Raw genomic sequence first — 18,250 nt, 5'->3', positions numbered from 1 at the left:
CAATGACATGTTTAACAATCATAGACAGACAGAAAAAGCAAAGCAGAAACTGTCCCAGTATTGATTTACTGACTTTTCAGGTCTAGACATCTGTATCAAAAAACTATCATGCTGTGCAGTTTATCTTTTTTGGAATTATTTATATGTAATTGTCCAGACAAAACTAAACTAAACTAACCTAAACAAAAACAGACAGCAATCTAATTTCTATAAATATATACATATGATTGAGAGCACCTACCTCCCAGAGTCTGTTGACTCAAATGAGACACTTGTGGCGCTAGTGTGATTGAATGCCTCATCCTCGTTGGATGGCTCCCCTGTCCTCTGACTCTCACCAGCCTCATTATTATCCTGCAATCCTGTGCATGGATCTGCAGCCAAGCTCACACCGGTAGCAAATTGCTCCAGGAATCCCAGTAGTTTAACACAGTCTCCTAAAGGTGGTGGCAACTGAGGTTCTGGCCTCTCCGCCGCCTCCACAAACTGTTGGAAAGTCCTGCAGTCTGAGCTTTCTTTGTCTGTTTCCATAGGGACCCCTCTCTGGAAACAGCCCTGCTGCAGCAGGGCATCACCCAGCTTCTCGCAGACACCGGTCGTGTGGAAAAAGTGGGCGTTGACGGGGTGCACGTGCACAGCAAGGGCGAGGGTGTGTAGGGTGAGGAGCAGCAGCTCAACAAGGCTCTGGCGGCTCAATGAGGCCCACGGTCCCATTGGTGCCTCCATCAGAGATCCTTCCATGTCCACGACTATGGAGAGCAGGCCAGTAAAGCCTCCAGAAGTGCGGAAGGCGTTCCAACTGTTTGGGTTTTCCAGAACTTTCATGATAGACTGTCCAAAGGCAAGGTACAAGGGATTATTACAAGTACACTACTCGGGTTGGTAAGGTTTTTTTTATTTTTTAAGTGTTACTTTGATCAATTTAATACTTGCGGAATAAAAGTATTAATAAAAAAAAATGGCTTATTGACCTCAAATTTCTCAACTGTAGTGTACTTCAGATGTTAATGCTTTTCAATCAGCAATATCACGGGAATTAGTTACTAGGTTTTACTATGCCCATACCCAGGATGTGTTCAGAATATCTGTTCGGATATAATGCATCACTATGAAAAGGGAAACGGGAGGGGTCTCCTGTATCGAAGAGCCTAGCACAAAATGGATTATCCCTTATTCAATCTACCATGCTGATACATCAAAGAGCTAATGTGTCATAAAATGAAGCCCAAACCTAATTAGGACCAATAGAAGTAATCAGAATGGCTTTGACACATTTCACAGAGTGGTCGGGGTGAATCCAATTGTCAGCAGCCTTAACCCAGTTACATCTTAATGGTCTGCAGGTTAGTATTCCTGCGCTTGAATCTAAAAAATGGGCATGTACAGTAACTGAATAACATAGTTATGCATAATTGGATTTCTCTCACATTCTCTGATCTGATATTCCTCATAATTTTGTGTGTGTCGCACCACAAGGCTGCAAGCTTAATCAAATGAAGCTTGAGTTAACAGCTAACAGTATATTAGCAAATCAATCTGAATTTGGCTATAATGGAATCAGGCTCCCAAAAGCTGATATAATAAATTCACCGGCTCATTATGCTTCAACCATGTTATAATTTGTTAGAATTAGGAATGGAAGCTGAATTTACAGACAGGTACATGATACCTGAGCTCAGTTTAGTTTTAGTAGGAGTCCTCTCAGTTATAATCCAGTCATGCTTTGGAATAAACTGTGACTTGTATTTCAATATGTTTACATGCGTAAGAAATCAGGAAAAACCAGGAAGTCATAAATACATATGGAAAACCGCCCTTTCAGCAGGCATATGTGACTAAGCATGTGGGTTAGCCAAAAATAAAAAGCAGCAAAGGAATAAACACCTGTAAGAGATCTTGTTTGAGTCTGATCTCGCTCTCAGTGGAGGAGCAGAGGGCTCCGATGGCGGTGCTCATGTATTCCTCGGGATTGACCTCCGACAGCTGCTCCAGGATGCACAGAGCAGGACTGCGGAACTGCTCAACATCCAGAAAGATCTTCACATAGGGAATCATCCCTAAGTCCCTGATAAACACTATTAAATCAAAGAGACTGATCAGATACAGAATAATGACTTTGGATGTACTGTGGTTTCAAACTATTTACCTCAAATTATATTTTTTAAATGTATTATAAAGTTATTTATTTATTCTAAAATGCTATTATTGATCTATTTTAATTTAATAGTTTTTAGCTTTATTTTAGTTTATTTTAATTATATCCTGCACACACTGCAAATAATTGTCACAAAGAAATGGCAAGTAACACATTCAATTAAATATACAAAAAAAAAAAACTTGTAAAAAAATACTCCAAAACACTTTGTATAACTTTGATTTTTTAAAATACTAGTTATAAAGAAAATTACTTCAACTAACCAGTGTTTCTGACTGACTGGAAGGCCAGGGCTGCAACCACATTTAAAATGTTGGTGGTCAACTTCCTCTCATAGCTGTCAGCCTTCTCCGCAACTTCCTTCACTGTCAATAAATAAGATCTCAAATCAGGATCAGGCATCTGCATTTCAAATTGTCTTGTTTTCGTAATTCAAAGTACAGAGAAATCCAAAAGACTTACCAGCAACACCAGCCTTTCTGATTATCTTTGCCCTTCGTTTAAGCTCATACAACAGTTGTTCCATCAGTCCTCCATCACTCAGGACTTCAGACAGCAATCCACTGTGCATGATGAGCCTGTAGAAGCAGTCCAGAGCTGCGACGTTGAAGGCCTCTGAACAACCCTGCTTCAACACAGCTTGGACCTTTCTGATTGTCTCGTGTGGGATGTAGGAGAGCTGGAGGATGACGGTCTCAAGCAGTTCGAAGAAAATGAGGTGAACAGGTGGCGATTTCTGCCACACACACTCCGCCAGCTGAGCCAGAGACTGCAGAGACCACTCCAGTAGGAAGAAGTTAGCCTTTTCCCAAGACCAGATCATCTGGATGGTGTGCAGGATTTGGCCGCAGATCACCGTGTTGCCTGACCGCAAGAAGGAGGACTGGATGATTTTGAAGGCTGTGAGGTTCTTCACTGGCGAACCTGAAGATATAAAGAAAGTCAGGCATATAGAAAGTGTAAGGGAAAAAAGAAGCGACTAGTTAAGCATTTATTTACAGACGTTCTAGTCAAAAAAAACTAAATGTACAGTGAAGAATGAGAATAAAATTAGAAAACATTTAAATAAAATAAAATAAAATAAATTAAATTAAATAAGCAAATACAATTATTTGTACAGCAAAAATAAAATAAAATAAAATGATCTTGATAAATACTGATTTGAGATGTAATTAACATGACTGGCCCAAAATAACTTTCCAGCATGTTTGAGTAGCATAACCTTATATTCATTGACTTTATGTATACTATACAGTAAATACACAATTTGTAATTTATATTTATAACAATTTGTAATGCCATTCCTAAAAGTATATAGTGAGACAGCAGCATTATTGATGCCATTATATACATCAATGAGCTCATGCAAATGAGTAACTCTGCATCAAGTATCACACTTATGTATCACACTTATGCTTGCCGAAAGTGTGTGAAATGGCATGCATTAAAGAAGTTAAACCACATTTAGAACTATATCAACATTCAAATGCATCAACATATGAAAAAGACTGATTGGCTCTTTGGAAAAAGGTGATCTGATGTTTATGGCAAATAAATATAGCTGCAGAGGGTAATAAGATTGAATTTCACCCATAATTAAAATCACATCAAAGTCAAATGAAATAAAGGTTAAAAAAAGGGGCTGTTTTTCTCTCTCTCAGGAGTGAGGTGCTCTGGTGGTGATGAATGGAGAATTGCTGTATGGATGAGGAGAATGGATGCAGGGTGGCTTAACCGGGTTAGTGAGGAGAGCTACACTTCATCATCCTGGACATAATTGCCTTTTCTGTGGCGTTATCATGAGGTGGTGGAGCAGAGATGCAGAGTGGCACTCACTGTCTGTCATGGCGGCTTACCGTTAGTCAGGGTGGGGTCGAACCTGAAGCCTGGTGGTTGGGGGTTGTTCACACATATGCCGACCTTCAGCTCAGCCTTGCCAAAAAGCGTGAATGACGCGATGAGGCCTAGAAGGTCTTGAACGGCTAGGAAGTGCTCCTCTGTCACTTCCTCCTCACAGCTGCAGAAGAGCAAAAATATGTCAATATGTCCTTCCCAAGTAAACACAGTATGAATGAACACAACTATTTAAATGTTTAGGGTCGGTACAATTGTTTTGAAAAAAATTATACTTTTACTTAACAAGGACCTATTAAACTGATCAAAAGTGACAGTAAATAGATGTACAATGCTACAAAAATTACATTTCAAATAAATGTTGTTCTCTTGAACTTTATATAAAAATCCTTAAAAAAAAAATGCATCATGTTTCCACAAAATTAAGCAGCACAACTGTTTTCAACATGACAATAATTAGAAATGCAGCAAATCAGCATATTAGAATGATTTCTGAAGGATCATGTGATACTGAAGACTAGAGTAATGGCTGAAAAATCAGCTTTGCTATCACAGAAATAAATTATTTTTTATAATATATTAAAATAATAGGTGGATATAAGTACGAACAAAATAATGTTTTCACACAGGTTTTACGAACAAATAAGTGCGTACGCATGCTTAGTGAATGAGACCCATTGTTCAGTGAGGTCAGTCTTGTCCTGCAGTGACCCTTGCTGCGAGGAAACGCAGACACAGTGAGTTAGAGAGAGCTGGCATGATCAGTAATGTGATTGAGCTCAATTTACTGCTGATCTCATTACGAGCTCTTTAATTATTGAATTCTGCAGCATTCACAAAGAAACTTGCAGGAGGAAACTTGCAGGAGGAAGGAGCTGAGACTGAGAGGAAGAAAGAGAGTAACAGAAAGGAATGGAAAGTACCTAAGAATGAAGTAAGCAAATGCTTTTTCTGAAGGTGGTGGTCCACCTACTTGTTAATGCATCAGACATTTAGTCTTCAGTTGTGTGCCTTTCACATCTGCAATATTTAGTGACAGACCCCTATTATATTTAAGACCCCCCACCCCAAAATCATGAATTTACCGTAACAAGATGGCCTGAAAGATGTCATAGCCATCATTGCTCTCAAATTCTTCAAAAAGAGCAGGGCTGACGGCATAAGAGTCCTTCACAAAGCTGAAAACACTCACGGCCACCTCAGATAGAACATGACCAGGGACGTTCTCGCTGATCTTATGCATGTTCTGGATGCAGATCTTCATGCAGTTACTAGCTAAAGAAAACAAAACACCAAAATAAGTGTAAATAGTAATACACTTGTAGTAGTAAGTACCTGAAGTATATACTAACAATTCAAATAAACATCACCAACAATTCAGGAACTAAGTCTCCCTAAATTAGCCTGCAGATTTGTTCTTCCTGTCACTGGCTTCAAGACAAGATGTCCCCAGTCAAACTTTCTGACTTGATTTTCTAACTGATGCCCTGCCTAGACCTAATGAAGATCTCCAGTAAATAAAACAAACGTTATGTAATCAGAGGATTGGGACAACTAGGTAATTCAAATAAGCATCATGTGAAAGTAAATCAAAATCATTGTCATCTGACGATGTGCTTACAGTGCCTATATCTATATTTATCTCAAATATAATAATTTCGTTGTTGAAAAAATTAGATATTAGCTATAGTACACTTATTACACCCATGTACTTGTTCGATAAACTAATTGTGAATCATTTTAAACCATTTATTATGAAAAATAATAAGATCTGATAAGAATGCTCTCATAAGATACATTTATTTAGACAAAGAATTGGCTGGAGCTTGTGTGTGTAGTTGTTGACCTTGCAGTGCAGGTACAGTGTTGTGAGCTTGTGCAGCAGACACTGCTCTGAGCACACGAGACGCCTGCTGTCTCCATGAGGGGCTGCACTGATCCCACAGTAAGGTTAGAGAGATGATCACGCTTGAAAGCTCCTGGGTCTCCAACAGAACCTCCACGAAACGCACATGCCTGCACAGCTGCAAGATCATCTGAGCAGAGGTGAAGGTTTAAAGAGACATATTTCTCTTAGTTTGACACCAATGCATTAAATATTTTAGATATGCATGCAAACTTTGTATAAATGGTCATACACTGTAAGAACTAAATAATTTTTTGCCAGTTTGCTTCTGAAACTGGAAGTGCTAATGGGGGAACATTATCCCATTTTGATACACAAGTTGAGTATTTGTGGTGTAACTGACTCATAATATAAAACAAAACATGTCAAAATATAAAAACCTGAGTAAGAGTGTCCTGAAAAGAGCATTTGACTTCCTCTTCGACATCATTGCGAGAGATAAAGCTCTCTTTTCGGGGAGGCAAAACTACAAACAGGTACAGACACTTGACTAACGATGCCGGAAGACCTGTCTTGATCATAACGCCAACCTCCTGTTAAAGAACACAAAAACTTCCTGTCAAAACATGACTAGACGGGATTTTTCTCTGTCAAACAGAGGAATGCTTTCAATGACAGATCAACTGTAGGCATCTGAACACTGAATTTTGTAATAAAACCATAGCAAGAAAAAGGAATTTTCTAGGAGAAAATAATTATTACTTGTTACCTTTTATACTGAATGGAATAATTTTTACTCAGCAATCATGAGTAAATAATCATGAGCAACAGAACTGCTCTTTATTACTAAAACAATAGCAATGTAATTATGAAGCTGACTGCATAAATATAATATAGGTTTAATAGTAAAACTTACAGAGTCTCTGTTAGACAAAAGAGATATTGATTTGAGCAGAAGCCATCCTTGGTTGCTTCTGACCTCTGACCTCTGAAACAACTGCTCCAATTCATATCGGGCTTCCTCTATTTTAAACAAAGCCATAAACGCAACAGACAGCACGATTAAAACCATTTGATCTTAGATCAGCACACAACAGATAAGTAAGGTTTTCAGTTCCTTCAACACCAACATCCATTTTGAATAATAATTTCAACTAAACACTATAATAAGAAATGAACACAAATGCATCACACAGGTAATAGCAAGGATGGTCAACATTATCATGCAACTTATTCTGCCACATGTTTGTGAAATAAAGAAGTGAGCAACTTCCCTACAAACACCAACAGAACCTCTCAGTTTGCTTTTTGTTTGGCCTTTAGTGACCTCACCAGTGCCACTGCCAGCTACACCTTTGCAAATGTTATTTATGGGTACCTGCAGGCTTTTCTGCCACTCTCTGCTGTATGTGACAGACAAGAGCTTCTCCAACCTGCAGCGCCAAGCCCTGGAGGTCCAGATCATCAAGGACACTGCTGCTCTCTGAGACCTTATAAAGAGTAAGTGGAATAATTATTTCTGCTATTTAAACATGAACACAATAAATTAGGTTTGATGTGTTTCTGACATGTTTCTCACAAAGGCAATCATGATAATAGTAAACTGATAGCATAATCAGCACTTATCACAAGGAAGAAACAAAAACATCTAAGCAGAAGTGAACTTCCAACACAACACACAAGTTTCATTTCCCTAAGCTGTGTAAATATTTCAACATTCCCAACTTCAATCCCTAGTGTGTGACTTTCCAAGCGGATGTGGTGCCTTACTCCTTACTCTATGGTTGGTTAAATCCCAGTAAGAATCCAGGAGTTGTAAGTCAACGAGTCACACGTGTGTAAACCCCCACACATGCACACACACTAAGTCTGTGAGCGTGATTGCATTTCAGTAGGTCATGTGTGTTTGTCAATACAACAGCAAACTAGACCAACTGACACGTAGTGACAGATCACTGCTGGAATTTAAACAGGAAATGCAAGATTTTAGTTGAATCTGTGTCAGTGTGATGCAATCTGCTTCTGTCAAAGGGACAAAAAATTCATCCAATCACTCATGGGCAGCTAATATAATGTCAAATTTAAGTTCTTAAAGAGATTAGATCTCAAGAATTTATATGACCAAAATACGTTATAAATCAAGTGTTTAAACACCCTTATATATATATATATATATATATATATATATATACACACACACACTACCATTCAATGTTTCAGGGTAGTAACTTCTTCTTAAAGAAATTAAAAAGTAAAGGCTTGAAATATGCTATTTCAATTAAATATAGTTCTTTCTATTCGTCAAAGAATACTGTATCATTTTCAATACTGTAAAAAATGTCTGTTTCCTCAAAATATTAAACAGTACGATTATTTTCAACTTTGATAATAATAAGAAATGTTTCTTGAGCAACATATCAGCATATTAGAATGATTTCTGAAGGATCATGTGACACAGAAGAAAATTAAATTTTGACACCACAGGAATAAATTATTAGGTTACATGTTAAAATGTATTACTATTGAAATTACTATTTTACTGTTTTTACTGTATTATATACAGTATGATCTAATAAAAAAGCATTGTGATTTTAAAAACATTTGTAAAAAATCTTACAGCCCCAAACATTTGACCAGTAGTGTGTATGTGCATGTGTGTTTGTAAAATATATGTATATATATTTGTATATAAACTAAATATATTGTACGTAATTAATCATATTTGAAACACTGCCAATGGATGATGTTTGTTCAACTGAATAATCAGTTTTCCTCCACTCCTCTCACTGATTTTCTGTACCTGGATGAACAGAAGCAGAAGTTGGGTGAGCTCTTGGTCTCTTTGTTCTGGTGTCCGTTGGCTTATAGTACTCAGCTGAGTTAGTTGATCTTTCAGAAGCACCACTGGATCCTCATGTGCTTTCAGGTCCCCATTTGTCTCACTTTGGATTTGTGTTGTTTTCACTTCTATGCTCTCTGAACTCTCCCCTGACGCACTAAGTTCCCCATTCTCCTTATTGATTCTGTCCATTTCTCCAACTGGCTCCTTAAAAAAAAAAAAATCATAATATTAATAATAATAATAATGGGATAGTTTTAGGTGAAACACCTGAGACTTTGTTCTGATAAAACACTCTAGTAAAAACAAAAAAACAAATTTTTTAGGAAGTTGCGACAAAGGAATTTACAGTATAAACATTGAAACTGAAGCATCTGCCAATAAACTTTCATTAAAAGGCAAATCTGCAATTGCCTTCTTTCTGTTACCAAAAGAGAGCAGTAAGTTGGAGGGTTTTCCTGTAACTTACAATCAGCTGTTAACATGTTAATGGGATCTTGTGATGAGCTTGTTTTGCTACAAAGGAAGACAATTCACATTCCTGAAGAAATGACATGTTTGCACTGCACATTCCCACCAGTTTATTCACTCAACAGCTAAATACAGCACATGAATGTCATCTCATTATTTTATTTAAAGCTTTGACCTCGGTAAATATTCTTAATACCCCACAGTAGTTGGCTTGTTTATTGTTGAAATGTTTAAGCCTGATACAAACAAATTAGTTCAAGGGCAAATAAATAATGCCTTTCAAAGTATCTAACTACAATCAGTCAAGCTTCCTCGTTTATTTTTATCTTTATCATGCTGTCCTCCTGGAAGTTGAGTCTCCAAGCAACAGAAATGCTTTGAATGCACTTAAATGAGAAATACAAATTAATTATGACAGCAAGCAACCTCACAACAACAGCTGTCAAAATGAGTCTGTTGAGTCCTTTCAACCTAATATGAACCCCAGGCAAAACTCCAGTTTAGTCAGTCTGTAACCCCACACATACCTGTTGTTTGGTGGGTGGCATCTGAAGTTTTTGCTAAGGCTTGTGTACGTAGACCTATGGCTGGACAGAAGGTTTTCCTCTGGCTTCCCATGTCACAGCACTCAGTGAGTGACCGGCTGAGACATGCCTCCTAATCTGGTTGACTGAACTTTGCACAGTATGAAACTCTGACATCAACTGCGCCTGGTCATGTGCCTCACTTCCTAGTGAAAAAAGGACGTTCTTGCGCATATGTGTGTGTGTGTGTGTTTTCAACACTTCAATAGACAAAGCAGGATCAAGTGAAAAAGACTTCATTGAAGCAATACGTCTGATTTTAGTTACATTTTTCCAAAAAGGAGATTAAAAATCGACCAATCAAAAATGAGTTTGAGAGAACGTAAATAGTGTCTATGCCTTGTGGTGTTTAAAGTGATTGTAATTTTCTTCAAGTAAGCCCTTGAAAATGCGTAAGATGTTGAGCAACAGTGACATCATGTGGTAATTTAAGATAGCACAAAAATATTACACTAGACAACATGGAAACTGTTAAAAAAAGAAAGAACATATCTAAAATAAGAACAATGAAAATCACCTAATGACTAAACAAAGTAATAGATTAAACACTCGTACAATTGATATTTATCTGATAGACTCGTATGTTTAGATAATTTTCACATTTAACAAACTGATAGATGTTTTTTTTTTCTATGGTTTTTGATGTTGCGTTTATCTGTCGATCGTAAAATCATCAATTCACAAAAGGTCAAACTGTCACGAGCGCGTTAATCCTTATTTTATATAAGATCGAGTTCTTAGCTAGTTTAGTTAGGCATAAACACAATTAAAATAAATAAATGAACTCACATACACACTTACTGTCTTGCAGGACAGACAGTCGGACAAAAATAGATCTTGTGTCCCTTATTTTGAGCGCATGTGACTTTCTTAAATTAGTAAACTATTGTCAATATAAACATTCCGTTTATATACTCAAACTTCACTTTGTGCATAATGGAACTCAATGTTCTACTATTTAGAGTATATTTTGATTTGATTTAAAGTATATTATTAATTTGTACTTTGAAACTGACTGAGACGCGAAAAACACAGGAAAGATTAGTCATATTATTAATTCATTTTTTATTTCTTTACTCCTTTTTTATTTCTTAAAGAATATTTAAGTTTCAGTGGCGTTATTTAGGTGTACAATTTCATCAAGACGTCTGTAGCGGACTCAGTGACCTTGTCATGTGGTACCTGTGACGTTTTCACGCGCTGGTGTAGCTGAACCAATCAATGTCGTTTGCGGTTGCACCCCCCCACTACATGGTGGCAGAATGCTGCAGGCTTCAGGAAGTTGTATATTTGATTCGATTCAACGGGGGGAGATCGATCGAGTTTCCCATTTATTACAGCAGGATCGAGGAGTTTTGAAACAAAAAGGTGAGTGTGACAGTGACAGATGATGACGGAGATTGTAACGTTACTGATCCTACGTTTACATTTCTCTTTAACCTTCCTGATCCTATTCAGGTCAATGGAGCGTCAAGTAAGCGTTTTCCCCCCCCATTCTTTAACCCACCTATCGTTTGCTTTATCATCTATTTATGGCCACTCGATTAAAGAAAATACCTAGATGTGCGATCAATTTTAATGCATTTGTCGTTTCAATAGCCATGCTTCTTCCAGTCTGTTTCCGATACCTGTTACACTTTGTAAGATGTTCTACCCTTCGACAAATGTAGTTACCTTGATAACCATATGGTACTTTTTTTATAAATTATATATACACACACAGTTATTGTTACTTCAATGAAATTGTCAACACGGTCATCAAACAAGGGGAATTCAACAAAATGACAAATACTCTGAAAGCTGTAGTAACTGGTATTTTGACTAAATTATGATTAATAAATAGAGAATTATTGATTAAAAGGCAATGAACCTTCTGAGCTCTATAAAAATAAATGTTAGTTGTGATTTAAGTATGCAGTGCAAGCTATTTGTTTAGATTTTCAAATGTAACTTATTTACCCAATTGGAAACAGGATGAAAATAAAGAGCTAGGCTAATTGTTCAGCAAGAGAATTTGAGTTATTACAGGAGTATGTGAACACATTTTGACGTCTTTGAAATGTTTATATGTTTGTAATAACATAATATTGATTTCTATAATGTGACTGGCTAGAATGTTGTAAAAGTAAGTCAAAACCAAATAATACCACAAAACATATTGTCACTTCCTGGATGATTAGTCATCAATGAACTGGTTTTGTTTCCTAAATGGGTTTTATAAAGACTAAAGAAGAAAAGAAAAATCTATTAATTCATATACAAACAAATTGACTTGACTATAAACTCTTATAGCTGATGTGTTATATCCATGTTAATTGTCGACTCATGTTTTTGGATGGTCAAAAACCTTTCGTAGTAGCATGATATTTGTGTTTCAAGGTTAGTGGTTGTTGTAAACTTTTCTGATTTTCGCAGGTTGGGGAGGTTTCACAGCCCTTCACTTTGCTGCTCTCCATGGAAACCGGCCAATGGCTGAGCTTCTGCTGAACAGCGGTGCTGATCCAAACATTCCCTGTGATGCAGGACAAACCCCTTTTCACTTTGCTTGCAGGTACAAGAGACCTCATCCATCTTATGTTTGTGAATTTAATTAAAACATCCATCATAAACTTTGCTTCTCCTGAAAGATCATTACACCAGTGTCCTATGAAGAGGACTTACTGTACTGTGTTATTCTAACAGAAATGGCAATATTTATATCATGCACAAAATGATGCAGCACGGTGCAGACTTACACACAGTAGATGAGCAAGGGAAAACGTCTCTTCATCATGCAGTCGGTGGTGGAAGCGTGTAAGTAACTGGGCCTGTTACACTAGAATGATAAGAATTGTAGTTTTGTTTTGGTGTATACTGCATACTCAAATATACTGTTGCATGTTCTTCTCTCTTTCTTCTTCTTTCTCAGTATTGCCACGCAGTACCTGTGGGAGACAGGAATGTTCCGTTTCACAGATGCCGATAACTTTAAGGTCACTCCGCTGCATTTAGCAGCTTCCACAGGCAATTCTGAAGTAGTCCGCTATCTCCTTAGAGCTAATGTAAGAACCTTTACTTTACAGCATTGCTTGTAGTTCTCTTACAGGGTACAACTGGAGTAAAAAGACACCAAAACACTGATAGGAGAATGCCTAAAAATTGCTATAAATTGCCCATATCAGTGTGGAAATTCATTGCATTTCTTTCATTTTTTACTTTCAGAACCAGCTTTTACACTTCTACTATTCCTAGAGAGAGAATCAAAACAATGGCATTAATTAGTTAAATTTCTTCTCTTCCTAAGGTTAAAATTTTCTTTAAAGGGTCAGTGGGCAGTGTGCTGACATATGGCGCAGTTGTGCTTCGGGTGTCCAGAGATCGAATCCCGCCTCGTGGACCTTTCCCGTTCCCACCCCCCATCTCTCTCTTCCACTCACTTCCTGTCCTATCTCTACTGTCCTGTCAAGGAAAAATTCCTTAAAGGAATAGTTTGCTGACAATGTACCCACACTCTAAGGGCCCTATCATACACACAATGCGGCGCCAGGCGCGACGCAAGTGTTTCTTGCTAGTTTCAGCCCGACGCAGTTGTCATTTTCACGTCCTGTTGTTTAAATAGCAAATGCATTTGCGCCCATTTGTGTGTTCAGGCACATTGCTGGCGCGTTGCTATTTTGAGGCAACTGAAATAGACTGTGCCATTGACCAACAAAAACCTTGTCTAAAGTCTTTGTTATTTAAAGAGCACGTTAGTAATATGCGCCTATAGACAGGTGCGCAACGCGCATACACTTTGCTTATTACACACACGGGCAGCAGCATACAAACATTTTTAAAAATTAAATTCCGCCATGTAAATAGCGAACCCGCCATGGCGCAAGCGCAACTGGCTTTTAAAGGGGATGGGAGATGAGACTCTGATTGGTTTATGGCACGTTACGCCCAAAACACACCCATTACTCATTAAGAGAATAGGGACAACCCTTTTAGACCATTTTTCCTGTCTTTAAACTAGCAAAAGTGGATTCGGACACGCCCTAAGCGCAATTGCGCCATGCGCTTTAGACCATGCGCTTAGATCACTAAAATAGGGCCCTAAGTGTTGCATCCCACAGACAGACATTAAAGAGACTGGAAATAATAGGCTTTGCTGCGTCATTGTCTTAAATTAATATATGGTTTAAAGCTAATCCTTTACAGCGCTTTAAATCACAGTTTATTTCTTTGTTTATTTATATGTATTTAATAAAATTATAATTTATTAAGTGCTTGCATGCCTTTTGCAGCATTTCAGATTTCTAGCCACTTTTGCTTTAAATCTTTATTTAACCAGAGATGCACGCCAGAGGCAGTTGACCACCAGGGGGCGACAGCACTTCACGTGGCTGCAGAGAAAGGCATGATTGAGGTGTGCTGGCTACTGTTGAAGAGTGCCGGACTCCACATTTTACACATGAAAAACCACACTGGCCTCACACCTCTAGACCTCTGTAATCAAGGGAATACATTTAGGTCTGTTGAGAACCAATGAAAATGTAAAGACACTATTTATATTAATCAATTTATTTATATAACCCGGATTTGTCACAGACTAGGATATTTGTATATATTTTTTTTAATTCATTGAATTAAAAAAATTACATGGTCAAACCAGAAAACACAAAGAATACTTTACTTAATCTGCACTGCAATTAATGTTTAGTTTTAAGTAGGGCACATGTAAAAAAAACAACAACTGACAGTATTGCAGTATTGTATTTTCTACTTGTTGTGATTATTGTTACTTTGACATTAATGGGATTTTAAATTGTTAACCGAATAAGATTATATCTACTTTTTTTCCTCTAATATTTATGTAGACATCAGCAGCTCTCCAGGATTTTGATGCATTTCAGTCAACGACCAAAAGATCTGATTCCTAAGGACTCGTATGGTATCACTGTTTTTTTCCTTTGGGTTTGTTGTATAATGATATTGATCAGCTGTAATTCATGAAATGGTCTGTTCTGCAGTGATGTACTTCTGGATGCTGCTGTTACCGTCTCTCAGCGGAGCTGCTGTTCTCATTATAGCTGCGGCTCTTGGTGAATATGGGGCTATCTTTTCTGCAGTGCTTTTCCCCTGCATGGCAAAAGTTATTCTTTCTCAATATCATAGACTGAGCAGCTTTCAAAGGTTAGAGGGTTGTGATTGGAAATTGCATTGCTTATCACTGCTAATATAAAGGATGATGATTGCATAATGACCTTTTTTCATCTTTTTCATTTGGACTTTAGGTTACCAAACCCTGTTTACCTGGGAACACTGACTGCGGGCCTAATTCATTCCATAGCTTGCTTTCTCTATAAAATTTTACCTAATATCCTTTGCAGATAGCTTATGTCATCAACCTCTTTCAAAAGTTGAAATCTTTTGGATGTTTTGTCAATTATTCCTTGACCGCTCACGTTTTTGGCCAGCTTATACCCTCTTAAATGTTTCACTTGTCCATTTTTGTGTGCTCGCTGGACTTTTTTGGAAAGCTTTAAACCAGAACCCAGGACGACTCAAAGAAGCTGACACTGATTCCAAGTTTTCCAGCATAGGAGACTTAATAGAAGCTGGAAAGAGCCCGGACAGATTCTGTATTTACTGTGAGGTGAGCACTTATTTAACCAGCACTGTATCTGAATCTCTTTTCTGATTTTTAAAATGTACTTGATCAAAATAGTTTTCTTTGGAGGGTTGGAACTATTTTTGAATGGTTAAATCAATTGAATTATTTTATATTTAATATTATTGTTGTTGTTTAAAATAATAATCAATATTTTAATTCATATAAATATATATATATATATTAAATAATAATAATCAACTGGATCTTAATCTGTTTGCTGACATATTTTGAGATGAAGTTCATTTATTCACAGCATTAAATATGTTTTCTTTTGAGGGGTGTATGGTTGAACCAACCATGTTAAATACCCATGTACAACAATTATATATATATTTTTAAATGTATTATTATTGTTATTATCAAAATTCAAATTTCAAAACTGCACAAGCTATTTTCTTTCAGCTGATCCAAGTGGACAACTGTAAACACTGCCGTTTGTGTGACATGTGCATCCAAGACTACGACCACCACTGCCTCTTCCTCAATCAATGTGTGGGACGGGACAACCACCGCATCTTCATCCTCTTCATCATGTCTATGGTAATGGCTCACCTCATCTTCATCCTCTGTGCGGTGTACTTCCTCTACCTGAAACTCTCAGGCTTGCAGCTGTCTGACTGGGGCTCAGTGGCAGGAAGAGAGGCCTGGGTCCTCCTGCTGACTCTGCTCAACTTCCTCTCTCTGACCTGGGTGGGATGGTTGCTAGTTGAGCAGCTTCATGCCATTTCCATGGGAACCACCACCTACTTTAGGCGGTACAACCACAAAGTGCCTTCTAAAAGACAACGGTTGGGCACAATCCTCTCTTTTCTGCTTGAAGGGAAAAGAAGACAGGAGCGCAGTCAGTCTTTTAACATATAGAGACTTTGAAATAACAAAGCTTAGTTTCTTATTTTTGTTTATAAATGCTTGAATATGTAACTTTTGTCCAGATGTTGCTCTGAATTACAGTCTGAAGGAGCTGACACTAGTTGCTGAAAGTCAAAGCCAGTTTGCAGATTTTGGACAGTCAAGGTTACATATTTCACAAAAAGATGCATAGTGCATGATGGGCACAGATTCATATTTTCTAGCTTCAGCCTACCCATTCGAAGGATATCGAACATGATTAATATTTTAAGATGATTTTAGACCAAATGTTGTTTTCATTTCTCATGCATCTCCTTGCAATGAGATGCATTTTTCTGTTACAGTTTATGTTCGAAACGACGTGACAGTCGATGCAATCCTTATTTGTTTAGTGTATAATGCCCAGTTTTTTCTGTAACCATTTACAATGTCAGCAAGTGTATAATGCATTTTGTGCTAAAAACTCTTAAGAGTCTAAAAGTTGCGTAGTATATTCCAGCCTTGATTTACAGGGAATATTTCGTCAATTTAAGATTGCTAAATTGACTCCCATAGTTTGTAAAAACAAACGAAAAAACAAACAAACATTATATTACCTCGATTATAAATCTTCATAATAGTGCTTTACATGAACAGAGGTCACTGCTGCCTTGTCGTGCCATAACTGTATCTGTATTGTAAATTTTTAATTTATGTCTTTTTATAGGAAACATTTTAAATAAATGTCTTTCAGTGTAAATGTATACATTTTGATCTCTCATTTAATATTTTGAAGTAAAAAATAAATCTGTATTTGAATGAGGCCAAATGAATATGCAAAGTGAGTTTTTTTTTAAAAAAACATTGCACTTAAAGTGGATGCCCAGTCATTTATTAACATATTATATCGGGATAAAGTATTTGATTTTTATTATTCTACAAAATAAAGATTATAAAATTTGTTTTGTAACATCAATTTGAATGGGCTTAACTATATATACACCGATAAGCGGGTTAACACTAAATTTATTCATTTATATATTTTTTAATTTTTTTAAGTAATTCTTGATCAGAACAGGCAGCTTTGTTTCTTCTCTTCTGGCTGCTCTGACAGCATTTGGAGACGCACACACTGCATTCCCAGCCCTGCTTTTAAGATGGGTGTCCATCATTAATCATCTGCGAGGCCTGTGTAGTCTGCTGCTAATTTTCCATTGATTTTGCTGCAGTAATACCATACCAGCAGACCTATATCATTGGTCTAAGTGACATGGCAGTGAGTAAAAGCATTCTGATACTACTGTTGCAGGGTCCTGGTAATGCAAGAGAGCATATTATTCAATCTCATATTCAAGGTGGGACATCCAAGTCCAGGGTTTGATTTAGGGCGTTTATTGTATTTTCTTGGACAACTTCTTTGTCTGTATGAAGCATTTGTTTCCTTATCAGTCGAAAACTCTTCAGTCTTTCACAGTGAATCAGTGCATCATGTGCTCATCTTCATTCCCTCTATATCTATTATTGGATTAAATTATAATTCAGTCTAACTGCTAGTTTATTTGGTCCCACGCTAGACTCGGCCTGGACGATTTGTATTTTAATGATAGTTGCAGGCTTATACTTGGAGTCTGAATTACATTTAGATGTTCAATTCAAAAATAATTTTCCTCCTTTATCTGTATTAACACTTAATACTACATGACTTTTCCAGGGCAATCACACATTTTACACTGCCCTGGGCTCGACTCCATAAAGTAGTACTGTTATACATACCACTTTGCACTACTTGATATCATTGCTCTTCATTTATTGCATTTGTTTAATCAGTACTAAGTATAGAAAACATCCTACTAAATGACATATAAGGCCATAATAAGAGGCACTTGCACACTGCCCTGCTGTTTTCACTTCTGCATTAGCAGTCGTCATTTCCTTAGATGTCTCCGTCAGTCTACCAACCTTCTTGTGATTTTACACCTCTCAGCTTTTGTAAATTTCCCCTTTATTATGCAATTAAGTACATATTTTTAGCTAGACT

At 37.2% G+C, this 18,250-nt stretch overlaps 2 protein-coding genes across 2 annotated transcripts in view; one reads left to right on the top strand and one right to left on the bottom strand.

Moving 5' to 3' along the window:
• LOC107707224 (WD repeat- and FYVE domain-containing protein 4-like) overlaps positions 1-9,880 on the bottom strand; it is a 45,041-nt gene extending 35,161 nt beyond the window's left edge. Inside the window, exons 1-12 of the mRNA XM_016511183.1 lie at positions 9,693-9,880; positions 8,656-8,901; positions 7,234-7,345; positions 6,772-6,878; positions 6,296-6,448; positions 5,856-6,045; positions 5,095-5,284; positions 4,012-4,172; positions 2,618-3,079; positions 2,419-2,520; positions 1,885-2,075; positions 242-831 (exon numbers count right to left, since the gene is read on the bottom strand). Coding sequence (XP_016366669.1) covers positions 242-831; positions 1,885-2,075; positions 2,419-2,520; positions 2,618-3,079; positions 4,012-4,172; positions 5,095-5,284; positions 5,856-6,045; positions 6,296-6,448; positions 6,772-6,878; positions 7,234-7,345; positions 8,656-8,901; positions 9,693-9,713 — 2,525 coding nt within the window. The 5' untranslated portion in view covers positions 9,714-9,880. The remainder of the gene's footprint in view (positions 1-241; positions 832-1,884; positions 2,076-2,418; positions 2,521-2,617; positions 3,080-4,011; positions 4,173-5,094; positions 5,285-5,855; positions 6,046-6,295; positions 6,449-6,771; positions 6,879-7,233; positions 7,346-8,655; positions 8,902-9,692) is intronic.
• Positions 9,881-11,004: 1,124 nt separating this feature from the next.
• On the top strand, positions 11,005-16,893 carry LOC107707219 (palmitoyltransferase AKR1-like). The gene is made up of 10 exons (XM_016511170.1): positions 11,005-11,117; positions 12,165-12,300; positions 12,432-12,542; positions 12,658-12,790; positions 14,062-14,240; positions 14,588-14,661; positions 14,741-14,903; positions 15,005-15,087; positions 15,176-15,366; positions 15,787-16,893. Exons 1-10 carry the CDS (start codon positions 11,012-11,014, stop codon positions 16,243-16,245), a joined length of 1,635 nt encoding a protein of 544 aa, XP_016366656.1. The 5' UTR covers positions 11,005-11,011; the 3' UTR covers positions 16,246-16,893.
• The last annotated feature ends 1,357 nt before the right edge of the window (positions 16,894-18,250 follow it).

The sequence above is a fragment of the Sinocyclocheilus rhinocerous genome, unplaced genomic scaffold (assembly GCF_001515625.1).
Source record: "Sinocyclocheilus rhinocerous isolate Xijiao unplaced genomic scaffold, SAMN03320098_v1.1 scaffold1243, whole genome shotgun sequence".
Classification (NCBI taxonomy): Eukaryota; Metazoa; Chordata; class Actinopteri; order Cypriniformes; family Cyprinidae; genus Sinocyclocheilus; species Sinocyclocheilus rhinocerous.
This window is presented reverse-complemented; position numbering and strand designations above follow the sequence as displayed.